Source organism: Ruditapes philippinarum, unplaced genomic scaffold (genome assembly GCF_026571515.1).
Source record: "Ruditapes philippinarum isolate M1 unplaced genomic scaffold, ASM2657151v2 ctg11400_1_1_1_1, whole genome shotgun sequence".
Classification (NCBI taxonomy): domain Eukaryota; kingdom Metazoa; phylum Mollusca; class Bivalvia; order Venerida; family Veneridae; genus Ruditapes; species Ruditapes philippinarum.
The window spans coordinates 12348-30240 of NW_026856810.1; the positions used below are offsets into that span (position 1 = coordinate 12348).

The 17893-nt window shown below is 32.9% G+C and overlaps 1 protein-coding gene across 1 annotated transcript; it reads right to left on the reverse strand.

The window, feature by feature from the left end:
* Nucleotides 1-7588: 7588 nt before the first annotated feature.
* Nucleotides 7589-17693, reverse strand: LOC132747754 (sodium- and chloride-dependent glycine transporter 2-like; the record flags this gene model as incomplete). Its single annotated transcript, XM_060737248.1, has 9 exons — nt 7589-8276; nt 9324-9494; nt 10090-10190; nt 10586-10685; nt 11295-11426; nt 12253-12365; nt 12986-13113; nt 14825-14970; nt 17561-17693. Coding segments are annotated over 9 exons (1180 nt in total), but the record flags the coding sequence as incomplete, so codon positions are not given.
* Nucleotides 17694-17893: the final 200 nt, after the last annotated feature.

Consider the following 17893-nt stretch of genomic DNA (forward strand, 5'->3'; position numbering starts at 1 on the left):
GTTACTTTGTGTGCAAAGAAAATTATCCAAAAAGAGTTCCAAAATTATAATGTAACTTAACCAACATAAAAGAAAGAAAAGGATTGTGTCACAATGAATCTGATGAGAATGATTCTGATTTTGACTAACAATGTAAGAGATTTTGACATAGGCATTGAGATTGATCACAGAGGAAGACTTTCAAAACATGCAGTGTGATAGTTGTATCAGACATTTACTGAAAACACAAGAATTTCATATTATTATTTGTATCATTGTAGAGTAAAACTGTAACCAAATGATGCTTTTTGTTAATATTGTTGGGACAAAAAGGTGCCAACTGCCATATGGTACCCTTTTTTGATATATTCGACAGCAAATGTTAAAATTCATACAATGCAAAAAGGGGCCAAGCGATCATATGGTACCTTCTTGCATTTGTCGGTCAAAATTTTTATTAGTGCAAAAAGGAACCATTTCCTTTAATTGATTAATTATCACTTATTAGTAATATATAAGCTTTCCAACTTTTTGAGCATGTACATTCAAACATTATCTAAATATATGTAAAGTTTCTTTGCCATGTTGTAAAAACCTGATTTGATATGGAACTTCAAATCTTTAAACGCGATTTTCTCGAAAACATGAAAATGTCACTTGGTACCTTTTTGCTTTAATGGGGCGATCTGCCCTTTTGATATTGCATCATATGATCATAGTGAACAACTAAACCACGTTTAAAGTAAATTCTGTTGTTTCTGAGAAAATAAATGAAATTACTTAAACCAAATTCTGAGATTGACAATACCATAATACCTTAAAGTTTAATCTGTTGTCAATCAGGGTTACAAATGAAAATGTTGAACAAGAGAAAAATACTTATCTATTGAGAATTAAGTATCAATTATCCTTTCTAGCCTAAAGATTACATTATATAGTAGCTTAAAACCTCGATATTTATGTTCGCTAAAAAAAACAAGTAAGACAAAGATAATTTTTGTGTAATGGCAATTACAATAAAAATAATTATGAGAATGTTAAAAAGGAATATAATTCTGCTTTAAACATGATTTTAACATGAATTTACATCTTGCGACATGTAACGGTAGTGTTGCGACATTTAACGGTAAGGGAAATTCGTGCGACATTTGACGTTAACATTGCGACATTTAACGGCAAATGATTTTGCGACATTTAGCGGCGGTTGCGACATTTAGCGTCAATGGTGCGACATTTAGCGGCAAGTGCGACATTTAGCGGCGTTGCGACATATAACGGCGCCACAGTGTCCGCTTTAAAGTAGCATGATTCATGCTAATTTTCATGAAAAAAAATGAAAATGTATTTTCAAAAAAATATTGTGAAGCGAACATAGAAATTTACACAATGTAAACTTCATTAACAATCCATATCAATTACCAAAAAAGAAATATCAAAATATGCAAAAATCAAATTAGCTCTAACTGCGTTAGTAACGCAGTAGAAATACGGATTTAAATACTGCAAAATAAGTCATAAATTGCACATAAATTGTAAATTATTACCTGAATTGTGAATCTGTTCTTTATTTTTTCTTAATGTCTTTTCACATTTTGTTAAATTTTATTTTTTTAATATTGCGGCTTTATAATATATGTATCATATATGTATTATTTACAAACGTGGCATTTTTATTACTGTAACGATAATCAGGAACAAAAGCAAAAACAAAAGCTATTGTCAACAAAGTTTTGCTTATCAGCGTTTACTATAATTAAACAACCTAAACATAGATGATTTAGCAAAACAATGTTTAAATATACGATAACAGTTTACGTTTGACAAAACAACGGCGATAAACGAACGTACATTCGTTATAAAAATATGTTTACGTCCAAATGGCAAGTACTGTTTACACAACATACTTAACGAAATGATAGATAAATAGTAACTATTCGATCATTAACGTGACATACAAATATGTGAACTTGAAAAACAAATTCATAATTGACTACAATATAGGTGATATAATAGTGACCGAATGTGAACGTCCAGGGAAAAGTCAGTAATTTTGTTTGTATTTATGAATGGCCGTAAAATGTGCGTTTTTATTCTAATCAACGGTTAAATAACCCTTTTTATCACATAAACCGCGGCGCAGGAGTGTAATAAAGCCATTTAATAAAAACGATATTACACTAGACGATATTACACTAGTGTAATAACACTTTGACGTCACGTCATTTGCACTATAAACATAGCGTTAAAGCGCGCTAATGTTAGCGTTACACTATAGGCGCGTCAAAGAAAAATGACTCTTGTTAACAGTTTACCGTTCTTATTTTATATATGTGATAAATAGAATATTATATTCGTGTAGATTCAATACTAAATTTATTGAACTCGTTAAATAAAACAATATTATGCTCGCCAGAGGCTCGCATAATATGATTTTATTCAACTCGTTCAATAAATTTAGTATTAAACCTACACTCATTCAATATCCTCTATAAACTAAGCCAGGCTGATTTTGAACTTGAGTGTTTGTATCTTGAACTGAATTAAAACATAAGATAATGCATTTTGTATAAGTAAAACGCGACGAAGATTTTGATCATGTTGTTTAGGTTTTCTTCTTAGCACATTTATTTAATATTCAGTCATGACAAAAGGTTTTAAAAAAGAGATCATTTGGAATATGTAGAACGAACATATATCAATATTACATATTATACTAATTCACACATTTTCATGTTTTCACATGTTGTGAGATTGGGTGACGCACATTGGTTGTATGCAGACTGAGACCCAGTACCATAAAAGAAACATTGCTAATTGCAATCCGAGAACCCGTTTGCAATGTGACCCGTTGTACAACATCGCGACAATGCGATACGACAGGCGATTACACGAAACAATGACCGATTATACAGCGGGTTAATTCCACAGCTTCGCGCTGGTCAAAACGAAACAACGTAACGTTGTGATCTCACATTGCCCTATGTACACGTAACTGCTGACGACTGCAGGTACAGTATGTAGCTGAACCCGAAAAAGGACACGTATAAATGTGTACATTTGATACAAATTTGTATATATTTCATTGTAACTGAAACTGAACGTTTAAAACAATTATCAGTTATTCAGGACACATACTGACATTCGATTAATAAGGGATAAGGTAGTCATTTCATTTGAACGTTTGAGTTTTATCTAGAACACATCATCATGTACCGTTTTCCATCGGAGTCGAGGAAACATCCCATACAAAAAAAAAATTACGGATGTTTACAAAGCATTATAATAGATATAACATGTCGAATGAGTCATATTTATGAAAGCCTTTTTTTAATTAATTTAAAGGAAGAAGAAAAAATGAATGGGAGCGTTGCACCAATACAAGCTATTAATCTAAATGATGAAAATCTACCAGGTCTAATTTTATCTCCCTTTTAACGTTAAATAATATTTAAGGTAGAGCGCGACACTTTTCGAAACGTCTTGAAAATTGGCATGCACATAGTTCACCATATTTCGGATTAGATTCTGTTGATTTTATTCCAACAGCTTCAACCAATTTTTGTATATACATGTATATCATGACAAAGTCAGAAATATTGTCAACTTTTCTGCAGACGCTACTCTAAAATTCGTAAAGTGTCGCGTGCTACCTTAACTTTTAACTCCAAAGGGACAAATGTCACCCGATGAAAACGCTCTTACAACATAACAACGGGTTAAGATGGTTTACAACGTTAACTAGACTGTGTAGGAGGAAGTTAATGGCTTTATAACTAATAAAATCAAACATCCATCAGGGCAGTCAAAATAAAGGTAACCGATGAATGAATTGTAACTTGTCACAAAGTTGTGCAAAACGGTTGTATTAAATCGTCATTTATGAAATAATTATATATTATAGTTCCGCATATTGGGATAGATCGGTTATATAAATCATAGAGTATCGATGATTTATTAATATATAGGAGTTTCCTCATACAATCGCTGATTTCATGTCTTATTTTATTATAGGTAGTGTCAGTGGAAGTTAAATTATTACAGTATATTTTGCATGCTCATTGTCGGTGAAATTCAAATGGTAGCCATATTGTGATCAAAGTGCACTTGTCAATGAATGATGGATTTCAAATCAAAAATTTTAGGTGAGATTATTTATGGCTGGATAAAAATGTGCACGAATTAAATTAACTTTTTCTGGTTATGCCTATTGTTTGCTTTTGATTAAGTGTGTTTTTTAAATTAGAAACAGCATATGTTATAGGCAATTTCATGTTAATGTACAGAGAATAAACTATTTGCTCCCCTGAGCACATAGGTGTGAGCATTTGGAATCACTCTGCGTCCGTCGTTAATGGTGTCAAAATTTGTTTTAAAACAACATCTCCTCCTTTACCAATAAGCTTATATTGTTAAAACTGAGCAGGAATGTTCTTGGCTTGAAGCTATTCATAAAATTGTTTAAAGAACAGAAAGAAATAAAATCTTCTCAAAAACCCAAAGCTAGAGTTTAAATATTTAGAATGAAACATCTTCTAGTAGGTGTCTTCCAAGTTTATTCAATAAAAGCCCTTAGGTGAAAACTGGTTACGTGCCAGAGGTCATTAATAAATCCTTTAATGTATAAAGTAAAAACTTTGACTTCAATGACTTCAATAGCAACCAGTGACTTTCCATAGTAACCATTGGTTTCTATAGCAACCATTGAATTTCCACGTCAACTATTGACTTTCCGCGGCAGTCATAAGTTTCCATAACAACCACTGACTTTACATTGCAACCACAGATTTCTTAAGTAATAAGTGACATTCCATAGCAACCAGTGTCTTCGATATCAACCATTGACTTCTCATCAGTGACATACATCGTAATCATTGACATCTTTAGCAATCAGTAATTTTCCATGCCAACCAGTTCCTTCCCATGGCAACAATACTTAACATAGTTACCTGTGACCTATATTGCAACCATTGACTTTCCATAGCAGTCAGTGACTTTAAAAGCAACCATTTAATTTTCATACCAGCCATTTACTAACATAGCAACCAGTGACTTTCCATAGCAACCATAAACATTTTTAGCAATCAATGACTTTCCATAGCAACAAGTGCCTCAATATAGCTACCATTGACTTTAAAATTTAACAGCAACCAGTGACCAATATTGCAACCTTTGACTCTCCATAGCAACCATAACCAATATTTCATCTATCTATATATAGCAACCAGTGACTTCAATAGGAATCAGTGACTTTACATAGTAACCATTTACTTTCATAGCAACCAATGTCTTCAATAGCAAGCATTGACTTCCTCTAGCAACCATTGACTTTCCATAGCAACCGATGACTCCCATATCCACCGTGTGCATGCGATAACAACTATTGACTTCAATAGTAAACATTGACTTTATAGCACCCGTTTACTTTTCATAACAAACTGTACATTTCCATAGTAACCAGTGAATTCCATTGCAAATATTAGCTTTCCATAGCATAGCAACGAGTAAATCTACCATGAATTTCATAGCAGGCACTGACTTTCAAGGAACTCATTGATTTTGTCTAGCAACCCACGACTCTTAAGTAACTATTGTTTTCCCTTAGCAATAGAAACCGGTAATATGAACTATATCAGAAACAAGTAGGAACATTGCGATATCAGTTTAGGATTTAGATTTTATATCTGCTTTCATTATACTTTACATAATTACTTGTTCCTTGTCATTAAGAGTATCAATATTGAGGTGAGCAATATTAAAGCCATCATGGTCCTCTTGTTATATTTAGCTTTACAAATGATTGTCCTTTTCTAGCCACGTCGCTCCTTTCTTCAGGTTTCCATAGTCATTACAACATAGAATCCTAAAATTGTACAATCAGTAAGCACAAAAGAATAATGATCTTCATACATAATTTTATTAAAACACAAAAAAGGCACACATTTTATAAAAATGAACACGCAATACAATACATCAACTACTATGTAGCTAATCTACTTCACAGAAGTGAATTTTCAAAAATCAAAATTTATGTTGTTTTTTCCCCTTTATTTTATTGTACATGCATTTGGAAAGTGCAACATCTAAATACCTTGCGTTGGAAATGGATTTTGACAACTATATTACTATAAACATATTAAATCTTCGGCATTAAGAACATTAAATACTACTTCTATTTCTTCTTTTAATGAAGCATATTATCAAAGATTATATTATTGACCTTCTGTAACGTGAAAAAGGTTTCCACGGTAACTGCCGTATGAACACATCTGCAGATTCAAAATATTACCATTTCATGTTAAAGGTTGTATACTGCTTAAGTCGGTACTAGGGATGTGAACGGTAACTTGCACTTTACAGTTCTGTTCATGAACACGCTCAATGAAACCGTACATTTTCAATTTTGCCATTTTGGGCTTTCTTTGGGGCTTCTATTTCACCCTAACAAGCCGAAGTTTATGTATGATAAATGAATCTTTTTAATAAATATTTTCATATATATAATTATTTATAATATATTATTCCCTGAGCATTGAATTGTAATAGAACCTAGCATCCAATGTCTTTATTACTTGAACACAAATATATGTATATATATAGTAAATACAAGGAGAGATACATAAAAAAAATATTTTTTTAAAGAAAACTGCCCGGATAATATAAATATCTTTATTTGAGTATCTTTTCTCGAGACTTCGTTGCGAAACAAACGTAACTCCCTTTTTATAAGTACATAAATAAACATTTTTCCAAGTCCATTGAGTTTGTATTTCTTTTCTGATACCAATTATATAAACTGAACTGCAATATTTGAGACAAAATGATATCAAATGATTTAAAATATAACTGTATAATTATATATAAAATAATAAAATATCATTCAGGTAGCGGTTTGTACCTTTTGAAAATTTAGTCCAAATGCGTCACTAGTGACCACCCTTAGGAGGCAGTACACAGTTTTGATTCGATAGTTTCGAATAAGAAAGGTCAAATTTACAAATAAGAGACAGTTTTTAAATTGAAGTGGATATTTGAGCTTCTAATTATTTTAAGTTTCAGTGGTTGGTATGTTGTTTCAGTTATCAAGTTAATTGATTTTAGTGGTGCTCGTTTGACCCATGTATTTTGATAGTGTACCTGTCAGATTGGAATGTATTATTCATAGAGCTAGTCTGGACATCAACTTTTCAGATGACTTAAAATAGTGACAAAGAAGGTGCTTATCTACCCATTTAGTTTTTATTTTCAGATTGTGCATTCTTTAAGACGGAAGAAACTGTGAATCATGTGATTCTACCTATTGACGTTGATATTGGTCATATTTTTAAAAGTAATTTATATTGCTATTTTTGTCATTTCTTTTCGAGACAAAAAGAATGGTAAACACAGGACTATGTGCTAGAAAACCAGAAGTTGGACATGTATTATTAACTGTTTGCTGTGAGCTATATATATATTTATGTTTATTATGAAATGCACTTTTTCAATGTGTGTGATTACAGACTTGCGTAATAGGTTTTGATTATAGTTCGGTCAGTTGTTTGCAGAATCTGTGTAATGCCCCCCCCCCCTGTCGTTTTATTAACAACGAGGAAATTGGTGCAATTGGGCAAATAAATAAAAAACGTAAGACTTTGACTGTTGTAAATATTAAACTATTCACTAATAGAAATTGATTCGGACAATCAATGTTTTTAGTTTATTATTATTATTATTATTATTATTATTATTATTATTATTAAAACATTAAAGATAGTCCATTTATGATAAAGCTGATTCTCCTACTTTACAGATCACCGGATGTAATTGCATTTATATTTTGCAAATGTATAACACTGTAGATCTACATTACTCGGAAATAAATCAAACACACCCAATTGAAATGATATGTCGTCTGCTTTCACCGGCACATTGTATGTTCACTTAAGATAAGCTATAGCTTTCATTACAAACACTCACAAACAATGTATTTTAAAACAACATACATCACCAACAACTCAAGTACTTCTGAGTATAAAGGGAGATAATGCTTTTATAAATATCACTGGGGTGAAGCCGCAGCGGTTACTTTCCCTGATCAGTAATTAAAGAAGCAAAGCGTGAGGAGTTTGATGTAACGGGGGAAATCGCCATAAAATCTGCTATTAAAACCAAGGTGTATCTTTGTTTCCAAGGATATTTGCACGAATCCGTTTCACAAACGTGTCTTCGTATCTGTACGGTCTTGTTAGATATATCTCTTTGGCTTGTTTGTTGATAGGTTCCCAGTTCGAAGATGGCTGCAGTAAAGTCTGGAATCTCTGAAATGTGGAAAATTGAAATTTTGAATATTGTGTTCGTTTGGATGAAATATGGTTATACGGTGACTCTCCAGCTTTAATGAGTAGCTGCGACTTTTGTAATCTAGTAGAAAGGCTTACTCATATAAAATCATCCAACGCCGCTGACTTGATTCAAACCCACAGCGGTTAGGGGCTTATATGATACAAACAATCCAACAGGGTTTGTTTCCCTTTGTTGAGATCTTGTGAAGTCGTTATCTATCTTTATAGGATACTACGGAACTACTCCGTCCCAAAGGAACAATAAACAGGACAATTTTACAATTTAAATATCTGAAAAATGGGAATGTGCTGATTAGATGGATTAATTTTCCCTGTATTGATGCAACATTAAATAAGCAGAATGAGACTAGATATCTCGGCCATTTGATTGTGAGTTTGTATCAGTTAAATAGCCAAAATGATGTTCTTAGACATAGTTTTAAAATATATATGAGCCGTGTCAAGAAAAAAACCAACATAGTCTGATCAGGATCCATGCTGTTCGCTTACCAACTCTATAACAAGAAGAGAAACTGATAGCGAACAGCATTGATCCTGATCAGACTGCGCGGATGCATGATGGTCGCAAACGCACTATGTTGGTTTTGTCGTGACACGGCTCACATTAATCTGGTGCTAGATTAAAATTTAATATACAAACGAGGATACTAGCAGAAACCTTTACTACTGTACTTGAATACTATCAAATCTGGCGTAAAACAAACTTTCATTAACACAATACACGTTAACACAATTATGCATAGATCCATCACCTTATTGTTGCAAAAATATTTATTTTCGAAATCACTTTTTAAACAATTAATAGATAACTATCTTTTTCACATCTAGTATTGTACAATACAGAGTGTCAGAAAAAATAAGATAAATATGTGATTTATAAAATAGACACCAACTCCTTGAAAAAGAGGGGTTTAACCCCTAGAAACGTTGGAGGTTGATAAATTTGTGAAATAGATAGGTAAATATGCAAAATATTTCCTTGTTATGACGGTATATTTTTACCTGAAGTATTGGGCCTTCAGCGTTCAGAAGTTCTTTTACCATGATGCAGACGACCGGAACAAATGGTATAACGGACATCATCATTCCAATGGCGATTGCATACGGTTTGTAAACATAGGAATCCCCATAGCTTGGAGTTGAGTAGGTGAATATTATAACAATACAGGTCAGCTGTAAGTAAAAAAGCACTTTGATGAATCTTTTTTTTTCTTTCTTTCTTTTTTCTGCTTTGAAAATGCGTAAATGACTTGACCTACTATGGGTCTTTTATTGTTTGGGTGCTGGTTAATTAAATAACGTCAATCACCTTTGAAGCTCACAAAATAGTACGGTTGTTAAATTTGCATAGCTAAACAAATAAACATACAAAGGGGCAAGGCTTGACAAATTTGTATCAAAAGTGGCATAGCTATACACATATAATGACATTTGCAAAATTATACAAATTGATCTAGTTATACGAATAGCAATAAATATAGGTACAACTAGTAAAATGATATAGAAAATACAAACTAACATTGATATAAAATTGCATAACTCGATTTGAGTTAGTCTGCACATGAGGGATAATGAAATGGTGCAACATCTTTAACGATCACTAGCACCGGCTTAAGCGGTACTCACTGTTCATGCGTAGTACAGGCTAACCATTAAAAGCTGTGTGAAGTATAAATAAACTTGAAAAAGAGTGATCCCTCGGAAGCATTTTTAAGAACGGATTTTAAGTTAAGTAAGAAATAATGCACGCAGACGACATTATTCTTACCGTCAACATGCCGGTCATAATGACGCACCAGAATATTCTCAATACTTTGGAAACTTTACGTCCTGTCATCAGCTCAATATCCTCAGCAAATCTATCTGCCCCTATAACAGTATGTTATAAATAATATATATATTCCTATATAAATCGACAGCAGCCGTGTATATAAAACTATACACGCGCCACAATTATCCAATGAAAAGCGACATTACAAAAGTGCAGTATTATAAAATAATGGGCTGCTGTCAATTCAGAAATCTAACTTTTTTTTCTAAAACATGATGCTTACTATATTATAAATTTGTTATAAATATTTCTGAAAGGTTATATGATCCTAAATAAAAAGTTGTATAACCCGAGCCGCTAGTAATAATATATGATGTCTTTATATATAAAATATTTTTAAGATATTTAAAGAAAACAAAGAAATTGATATCTTACAATACGGATCAAAATAAAATAAACACATAAACATATTCGCGTTCTTCCCGACACTTACCATATATCCAACACACCATGATAGATTCCAGCGCAGAACCAAACAAGAGTGCGTATGCTGATATATACCAGTCAGATAGTTGGAACAGGTATATGCCTCCCTGAAAATAAACAATAGCCCTGCGATGATGGATGAATAAGTGCACGTGAAGACATTAAAATAATTTAGAGTCTCTATGATATCTCAAATCTCAGGATTTTCATTGGTCAATGTACATTCTTTGCCAGTTTTTGACTAATCATATGCCTGCGATCTGAGTTAGGACTTCATAACCTCGGTCCAAGATTTTTGAATTTGGCAGGATTATCAATATGTTTGTATTAATACCACAAAGAACCAAACATCATTGAAACAACCTCTCCGAGTTCACGTCTGACAGAGACAACTTCTCGCTACTCTTCTGTACTAATCAAGGGAAGTAACTGCTGCACGTGTAATCAAATAACTCGTACGAGTTGAAAACAAATATGACAAATATTGAAGTATATTTTATCTTTTTGAAATAGCTTATTTTACTCTGTGCGCTTGTTAAGCATCGAACAATATAGCTTCGTGTATAACTGTTGTTATTCTTGCGCATATTCAAGTTGAAATTCTTATCTACTCTGCAAAACTAAAAGGATGGCACTGTTGCTGTCGTTGTGACACAGTAATAAAGTACGCAAAATCCAGGAAATAAAATCGTAGAGTTTTCATAACTATTTCTTACACTCATAGACAATGGAAGTCCGAGGATGAACAAGAACAAAGCTGTCCCGATGAGGACCAACGTCTTGTATGGTAACAGTTGTCTAGGAAACACGTCCAGTAACGTCCCTGTGACCGTCTCCAAAAACGCAAACTAAAATGTAATGCAAAACATTAATATAGTACAATTGTTAAAAATATGAATGCATATTCAGTAAAAACATTGAGCTTGACATTTTGAGTTTATTCAAGAAAGGGAATCATATTAAGAAAGTTTATATAAGATTATCGAGTGAATGACATAAATAGAGGATATTGAATGAGTGTAAGTTCAATACTGAAATTATTGCACGAGTTGAATAAAATTATATTATGCGATCCTCGGGCGAGCATAATATTATTTTATTCAACGAGTGTAATAAATTCATTAATGAACTTACACGAATTTAATATTCTATTTATCACATACCAAAATAAAGACCATTTAAAGTGAAATAAGAGTCATTTTTCATTGACGCGCCTATAGTATCACGCTAACAGTTAGCACGTCTTTACACTATGTTTGTATAACGCAAATGACGTCACGTCAAAATATATGCACGGCCGTGCAATACCATATTTACGGAGTCGCAAAATCGGCACGGGTGTGTTTAACGCAAATATTGAAGCAAAACAGAAAAAAATACAGCTATTTATTAAAAATTAAAATTAACAAAAATTTTTTTTAAAGTTAAATTTTAAATGTGAACATGTTATTTTTTAAAAGTTATGGTAAATATTTCTTTGGGATTTTTTACAAGAAAAAAAAGTTACTGGTGACTTCTGTTTACCAGAAAAAAAACAAAATCCGTGGTTATACACAAGAGGGAGACGGAATATCGGTTGATATAAAGACCCTATAACTAGCCTTCGAACAACAGATACAACACTTATAATTGATTATTTGATTGTTTAAAATATACTTGAGAATAAATAATTACCACACTGTCAAATGCTACTGTAATGAGAGTGAAGAAAAACAGAGCAGCCCATAACTGTGGTAACGGAAGTCTTCCGATTGCCTCTGGGTAGGCTATAAACGCCAAACCAGGTCCTGTTTATGAGAACTATAAACTGTTCAGTTTAATTATCAAATCCACGTATTGAAGGTTTAATTGAGCTTTAAGCGAAACAAACAAAATTCCATCTTAGTTTCGAATGTAACTCATTAATTATTTCCATTAAACATGTCAAACTTTGAAGTGACGACATAGAATAACATCATAACTTTAGAAATACATACAATAACATCATAGCGAAACGGAAATGACCAACATGATTAATTTCTCCTCTTAAATCTCGATAAATTTTATTCATATACTATCGAACTTTGATAAAAGTGTCAAAATGCGAATGAAAACTTTATTTTATAAATGAGCTGCACAAAGACAATACCATCACACAGTGCGTTTGCGACCAGCATGGATCCAGACTAGCCTGCGCATCCGCGCAGTATGATCACAGGATTCATGCTGCCGTTATCAGTTTCCCCTCTTGTAATATGGTTTGTAAGCGAACAGCATGGAACCTGATCAGACTGCGCGGATGCGCAGGCTGGTCTGGATCCATGCTGGTGGCAAACACATTATGTTGATTTTGTCATGGCGAGGCTCAAATCGTCTCCGATTTATACAGTCAAAAAGGTTATGCAACAAAATAGCCGCATTTATGTACCTGAAGCTTTGGCTGCCTCTTCCACAGATGTGCCCGCCTCTTTAGCCATAAAACCGATGATTGTAAATACTACAAGACCAGCATAGAATGCTGTGAACGCATCTGCCACAACGCATATAGTTGTCTCACTGAAATTATAAGTGGTATATAATGATACAGTGCTGCCATATCACATATCTTAAGTTTCTAATTTCATCATATGGTCCGCATTCCAGTAATTTATTATGGCATTGATTTGGAACGTTTCTTTGTCGGAAACCCCCGGCGTGTCGTTTTCTGTCCCCCTTTTAATTCACGCCAAACGGGCGTTTTGGGTAAAAGCAAAAAGCACAGTGTGACAACGCGCCGTTTGGGGGCAGGAAAAAACGAAAAAGGGATAAACCATCGAGAACGCAACGCCCCAAAATGTATCAAAAACCCGTCCCATAAGAATATGGTGGCTGATTTGGTACACTTTGCGCGTTGCGTTGTCGATAGCGACAACACAACCTATATCGTTATCGCCTAAGGTTATGACTCAAGCGAAACGCTCCAAACGGCAGGTTGTCGTGATGCGCGTTGTCGCGATGTCGTGATATCGCCCTGTCAATTCATTCGATTCGAGCCGAGCGACAATGCGACATCGCGACAACACGTCGCACGACAACGCGCCATTTGGCATGCACCGTTTGGGACAGGACGACAATACGAAAGTCCGACAAAAAGCCGGTTGGCACTTTGTGGTGATGTCGCTAGCGACAACCAGACGCACAAAATCAATCCAATTCAGCCATCATTAGTTATATTTATGGAGATTTTTTGGCAATCTATATGGTCAGGTATATATGGCCGTAAACTAGCTCATGTAACCAAAAGCGTTAGGCGAACGTTATATTGCTAACAATTGTTTATGCACGAACATAATTATAATACGTCAAAATATTGTAACAAATTTATAGTACAGAAATTTAAGGAAAAAATGAAAATTGATTAATAAAGTGACTGCGTTCGTGCGTTAGATTATACAAAATGTATAAATGTCACGATCATCCAATAAAAAGGCTACGTTAACAACGAATTTTACACCTGGTAAAAATTTTTATCAGGAAACTACCCAAAAGTAAAGTGACAAAAGGGTTTTTTTGGGAACGATTCTTTGACGCAACGAATTTCCCTTTAAAAAAATTTTACTAAATTTCAGAGATTAAAAGGAAACACTGTAAAAAAGAAATTTTTATGCTGTATTTTTTAAAAATCAAAGTATAAAAAATGCCCCTTTAAAATACACCTTAAAAAATTGCTTTAAATAAAAATGATTTTATTGGGATTAAATTAGTGTCGAAATATTATTCAGATTCCCTTGGTTTTTAATCAATTTAAACCCTCTGGTCAGAAAAGAAAAAGGGGGAAACAATTATTATTTTAAATCGTTGTAAATGATTTTGGGAAAAAAAATGACACCCAAAATTTTATAATTTTTTACACAATTATTTTATTCAATTCCCCGATTTTTTTCTAATGTTGGTGTCCTATCTAAAATTTAGTATGTTAAAAAACATTCATATTCTGTTCAGCTTAATAATTGACAGCTTAGGTGACTGATAGGTCCTATAGGTTGGGTGTTCATCTTTGTATACTTTTATGTATGTATTTTTGTACTTACTCACTTACTTACTTACCTACCTACCTACCTACCTACCTACCTACCTACCTACCTACCTATCTATTAACCTACATATTTACCTACTTACTTACTTACCTACTTACCTACCTACCTACTTAAAAATAACTTACCGACTTTATTTTAGATAATTTGTTCGCGTCCAATTAAAGTACATTCTGATAGTGTTTTCAACTTACATAACTGATTTCTGATGGAATTTATTATGACTAGCCATGGTTATCGCTCCTCCATAAGTAGGTCCCAGAGAATAAAATACTTGAATAGCAGCCTGCAGCCAAACCTTTGGAGAAATTATAATAACACATATAGGTTGTGACGTAAAATATACATGTAAAATTTTATTTAATTTTTAAATGAGAAGGGTTGTGAAATGAAAAATTAAAAATTAAATTAAAAATTTTATTCATTTTAAAAGTTTTTAATTTTTATTTTATAATTAAAATTATTTTCTTGTTAAAACTTTTTTTTTTTTTTTTAAAAAATTTTTGGAAAAGGGAAAAAAGTCCGCAATAATTTTAAAAAGTTTTTATTTTTTTTTAAATATGTAATAAATTTAAAAACTTCCAAAATTAAAAAAATTTTTGTCTTTGGTTAAAATAACAGTAACATTAACTAAAGTACAAAGGTGACACAAAAATTTTAAAAGTAAAAAAACCCCCCGTTTTAAACATTTTGCATACGTTTTTGTTTTGGGAATTGGGATAATTACAGCATTTGACTGATAACAAAAAATTTAAATTATAAATTTAAACTTTAAAAAACCGTTTTGTTTTTCACAAAATGGGTAAATGTTTATGATTATCGCGACTCTCCAGGGGGTTTTTTGGTGATGATTTTCCCCTTTGTTTTTAAACATTTTAGCAAAGGGTTATTTTAAAGTAGGGAAAACCCCCAAAAAATCCGCAAGAGGGAATAGCTTCCTTTAAAAACCCATTCCAAAACTTCCGTAAGGGGTTCGAAAGTACAGAGGTGAAAACTCGTGAATTTAAAAAGCAGATACCTTAACCACCCCATTCCCCAGAGGGTTTTTGCCTAAAACCCATTTTTGAATTTAAAACAGAATTCATAATGACTTTACCTGTGGTGATAAGTTTTTTTTTTAAAATTTGGGGGAATATAAACCAAAATTAAAACCATCTATGGCGCCCCTCTGGGGTTTAATTCCTCTAATTAAACCCAAAACAGGGTTTGTAGGGAAAAATTTTTAGGTGCGTGGCTGTCACAATATCCACCTAAAATTGGGCGAATGTCCTATATACTTCCCAAATGTGTGCATTAATATAAACACATGAAAAATTTTACTTGGGAAAAGTTAAAAATCTATTAGTTTTTTACTATAAAATGAGAGAGAAAATCTTGTTAGACTTATAAATCAATGAAATTTTATCATTTTGAAAGAAAAAGTATTCCCCGCAGGGCTGAAACCCCGGATTTTTTACCGGGGCAAAGTTATCAACCAGGAGCAATAGCAAACGGGATTTTTAATTTCCCGGACAGGCCCCTAAATTTCGGGGCTTCCCCTTACTTCTAAAAAGCGCACAATAAGACAAATTATTCTTGTTCTTTTATTAACACAGATTGCGAGATAATGTTATGATTAAGCGTTAAATATTTGTTTATAAAGCAACTCCTTTCTTAAGAGTACAAAATTGTGTTGTTATTTTTAAAAACCTTTCTCGTGTTTGCGATGATGTTATTATTTTAGCATTTATCACCATGTTCCTGCGTTTCAATATAAATGCAATGAAGGATAATCTTGAAAAATAGTTTGTCCGAAAACTGGCTTTCTACCCGGTAGGTAAAGTTTGCTAAAATTATACGTAAATGCTGATGGAAATATACCAGAAGCTTGTACAAAATACATGTAAACAAAGTTCAATGCACGTACTTTTCCAGTAGTTTTGGAGATAACTCTCGCGAAATACTGTTTTACTGTACGGTGAATGTTTCTAAGAAAATAAACTATAACCCGTCATTACCAATTAGTTTACAAGAAGGAAACAAAAGACTAGCGTGCGGTTCGATTAACATCTTAACATCTTTTGTGATAAATCAAGTAATTCCTAGGGAAAAAAATAGAAGAATTCAGAAAATATTTAGTCTCTAGCCCGCCTGATGTTAAGAAATAACGCTGAATATCTTAGTTCCGACAAAGTTTTCTGATAAAAACTAAACTATTTCAGAAACAGCAAAGATCGGGGGGGGGGGGGTTTCAGGCACAATGCCCTGATTGTTGCATGGATGATTGCTCAAAAAACGAAACTCTTTTTCTTTAAATGTCATTTATAATTCAATTCACCAACTGACTAGATGATTTAGTTGTTTCTATACAGACTTTGTGAAAATACCATAATCTAATCTTTACATATTTCAAATTATACATGTATTTTGTATATATATGATCGATTTGAAAACATGTTCTGGTCTGTCACAATTTATTTGAGACGTAGATAGAATTAATTATTTTTGCCTTTCTATGAACGTTCTATTTATCAAAAAGCAATTGAAAACCTTAAGTATTTAAGAAGAATATGTCATTCAGCCACCCCCACCCCTAATCATCCTTTGGGTGAAAATTAAAATGGCCAAGAACGAATGTTTCTTTAAAGTTTAATAATGTTTTTTTTTTTCAGGGGATTTTAAAAGTAAAGTTTATACGAAACAATTATCTTTTAAACATCGCTCCATTCATACCCTTAAATGAATTGTTATTGTAAGGTTGTAGTGACCGTACTACATGAGGTCAAAGAAACAAGTCAACAAAAGCCGTCAATCATAAATAGTTTCATGTTTAACATCCGTGTGAAAATAAAATTAGTTCAATAGATCATGACCGATATATTTTACCCTGTATCTTCTGTTAACCGAATATTCAATCATCACGAAGATAAAATCCAGTATAAAGCTGTTACCTTTCCTAGGGATTTTACACCTTTGATTAGACTGGCAACTACAATAAGCCACGCCACAAAATTACTTAGAACAAGATGCCATTGCATTGTACCCATATCTTCTAAACCATCTGACTGGCGGAGAACATTGTATCTAGAGACGAAAAAAATAAATGATATAACAAACCAACTGTTTCAGAAAATGCTGAATAAACATTTTCTGTCGATTGTAGAAAGTAGGTGTGTGTGTGTGTGTGTGTGTGCGTGCGTGCGTGCGTGCGTGCGTGCGTGTGTTTATTGTCCAATCTCGCTACATTGACCTGTAAACAACACCAAAAATTACTACAAATTTTT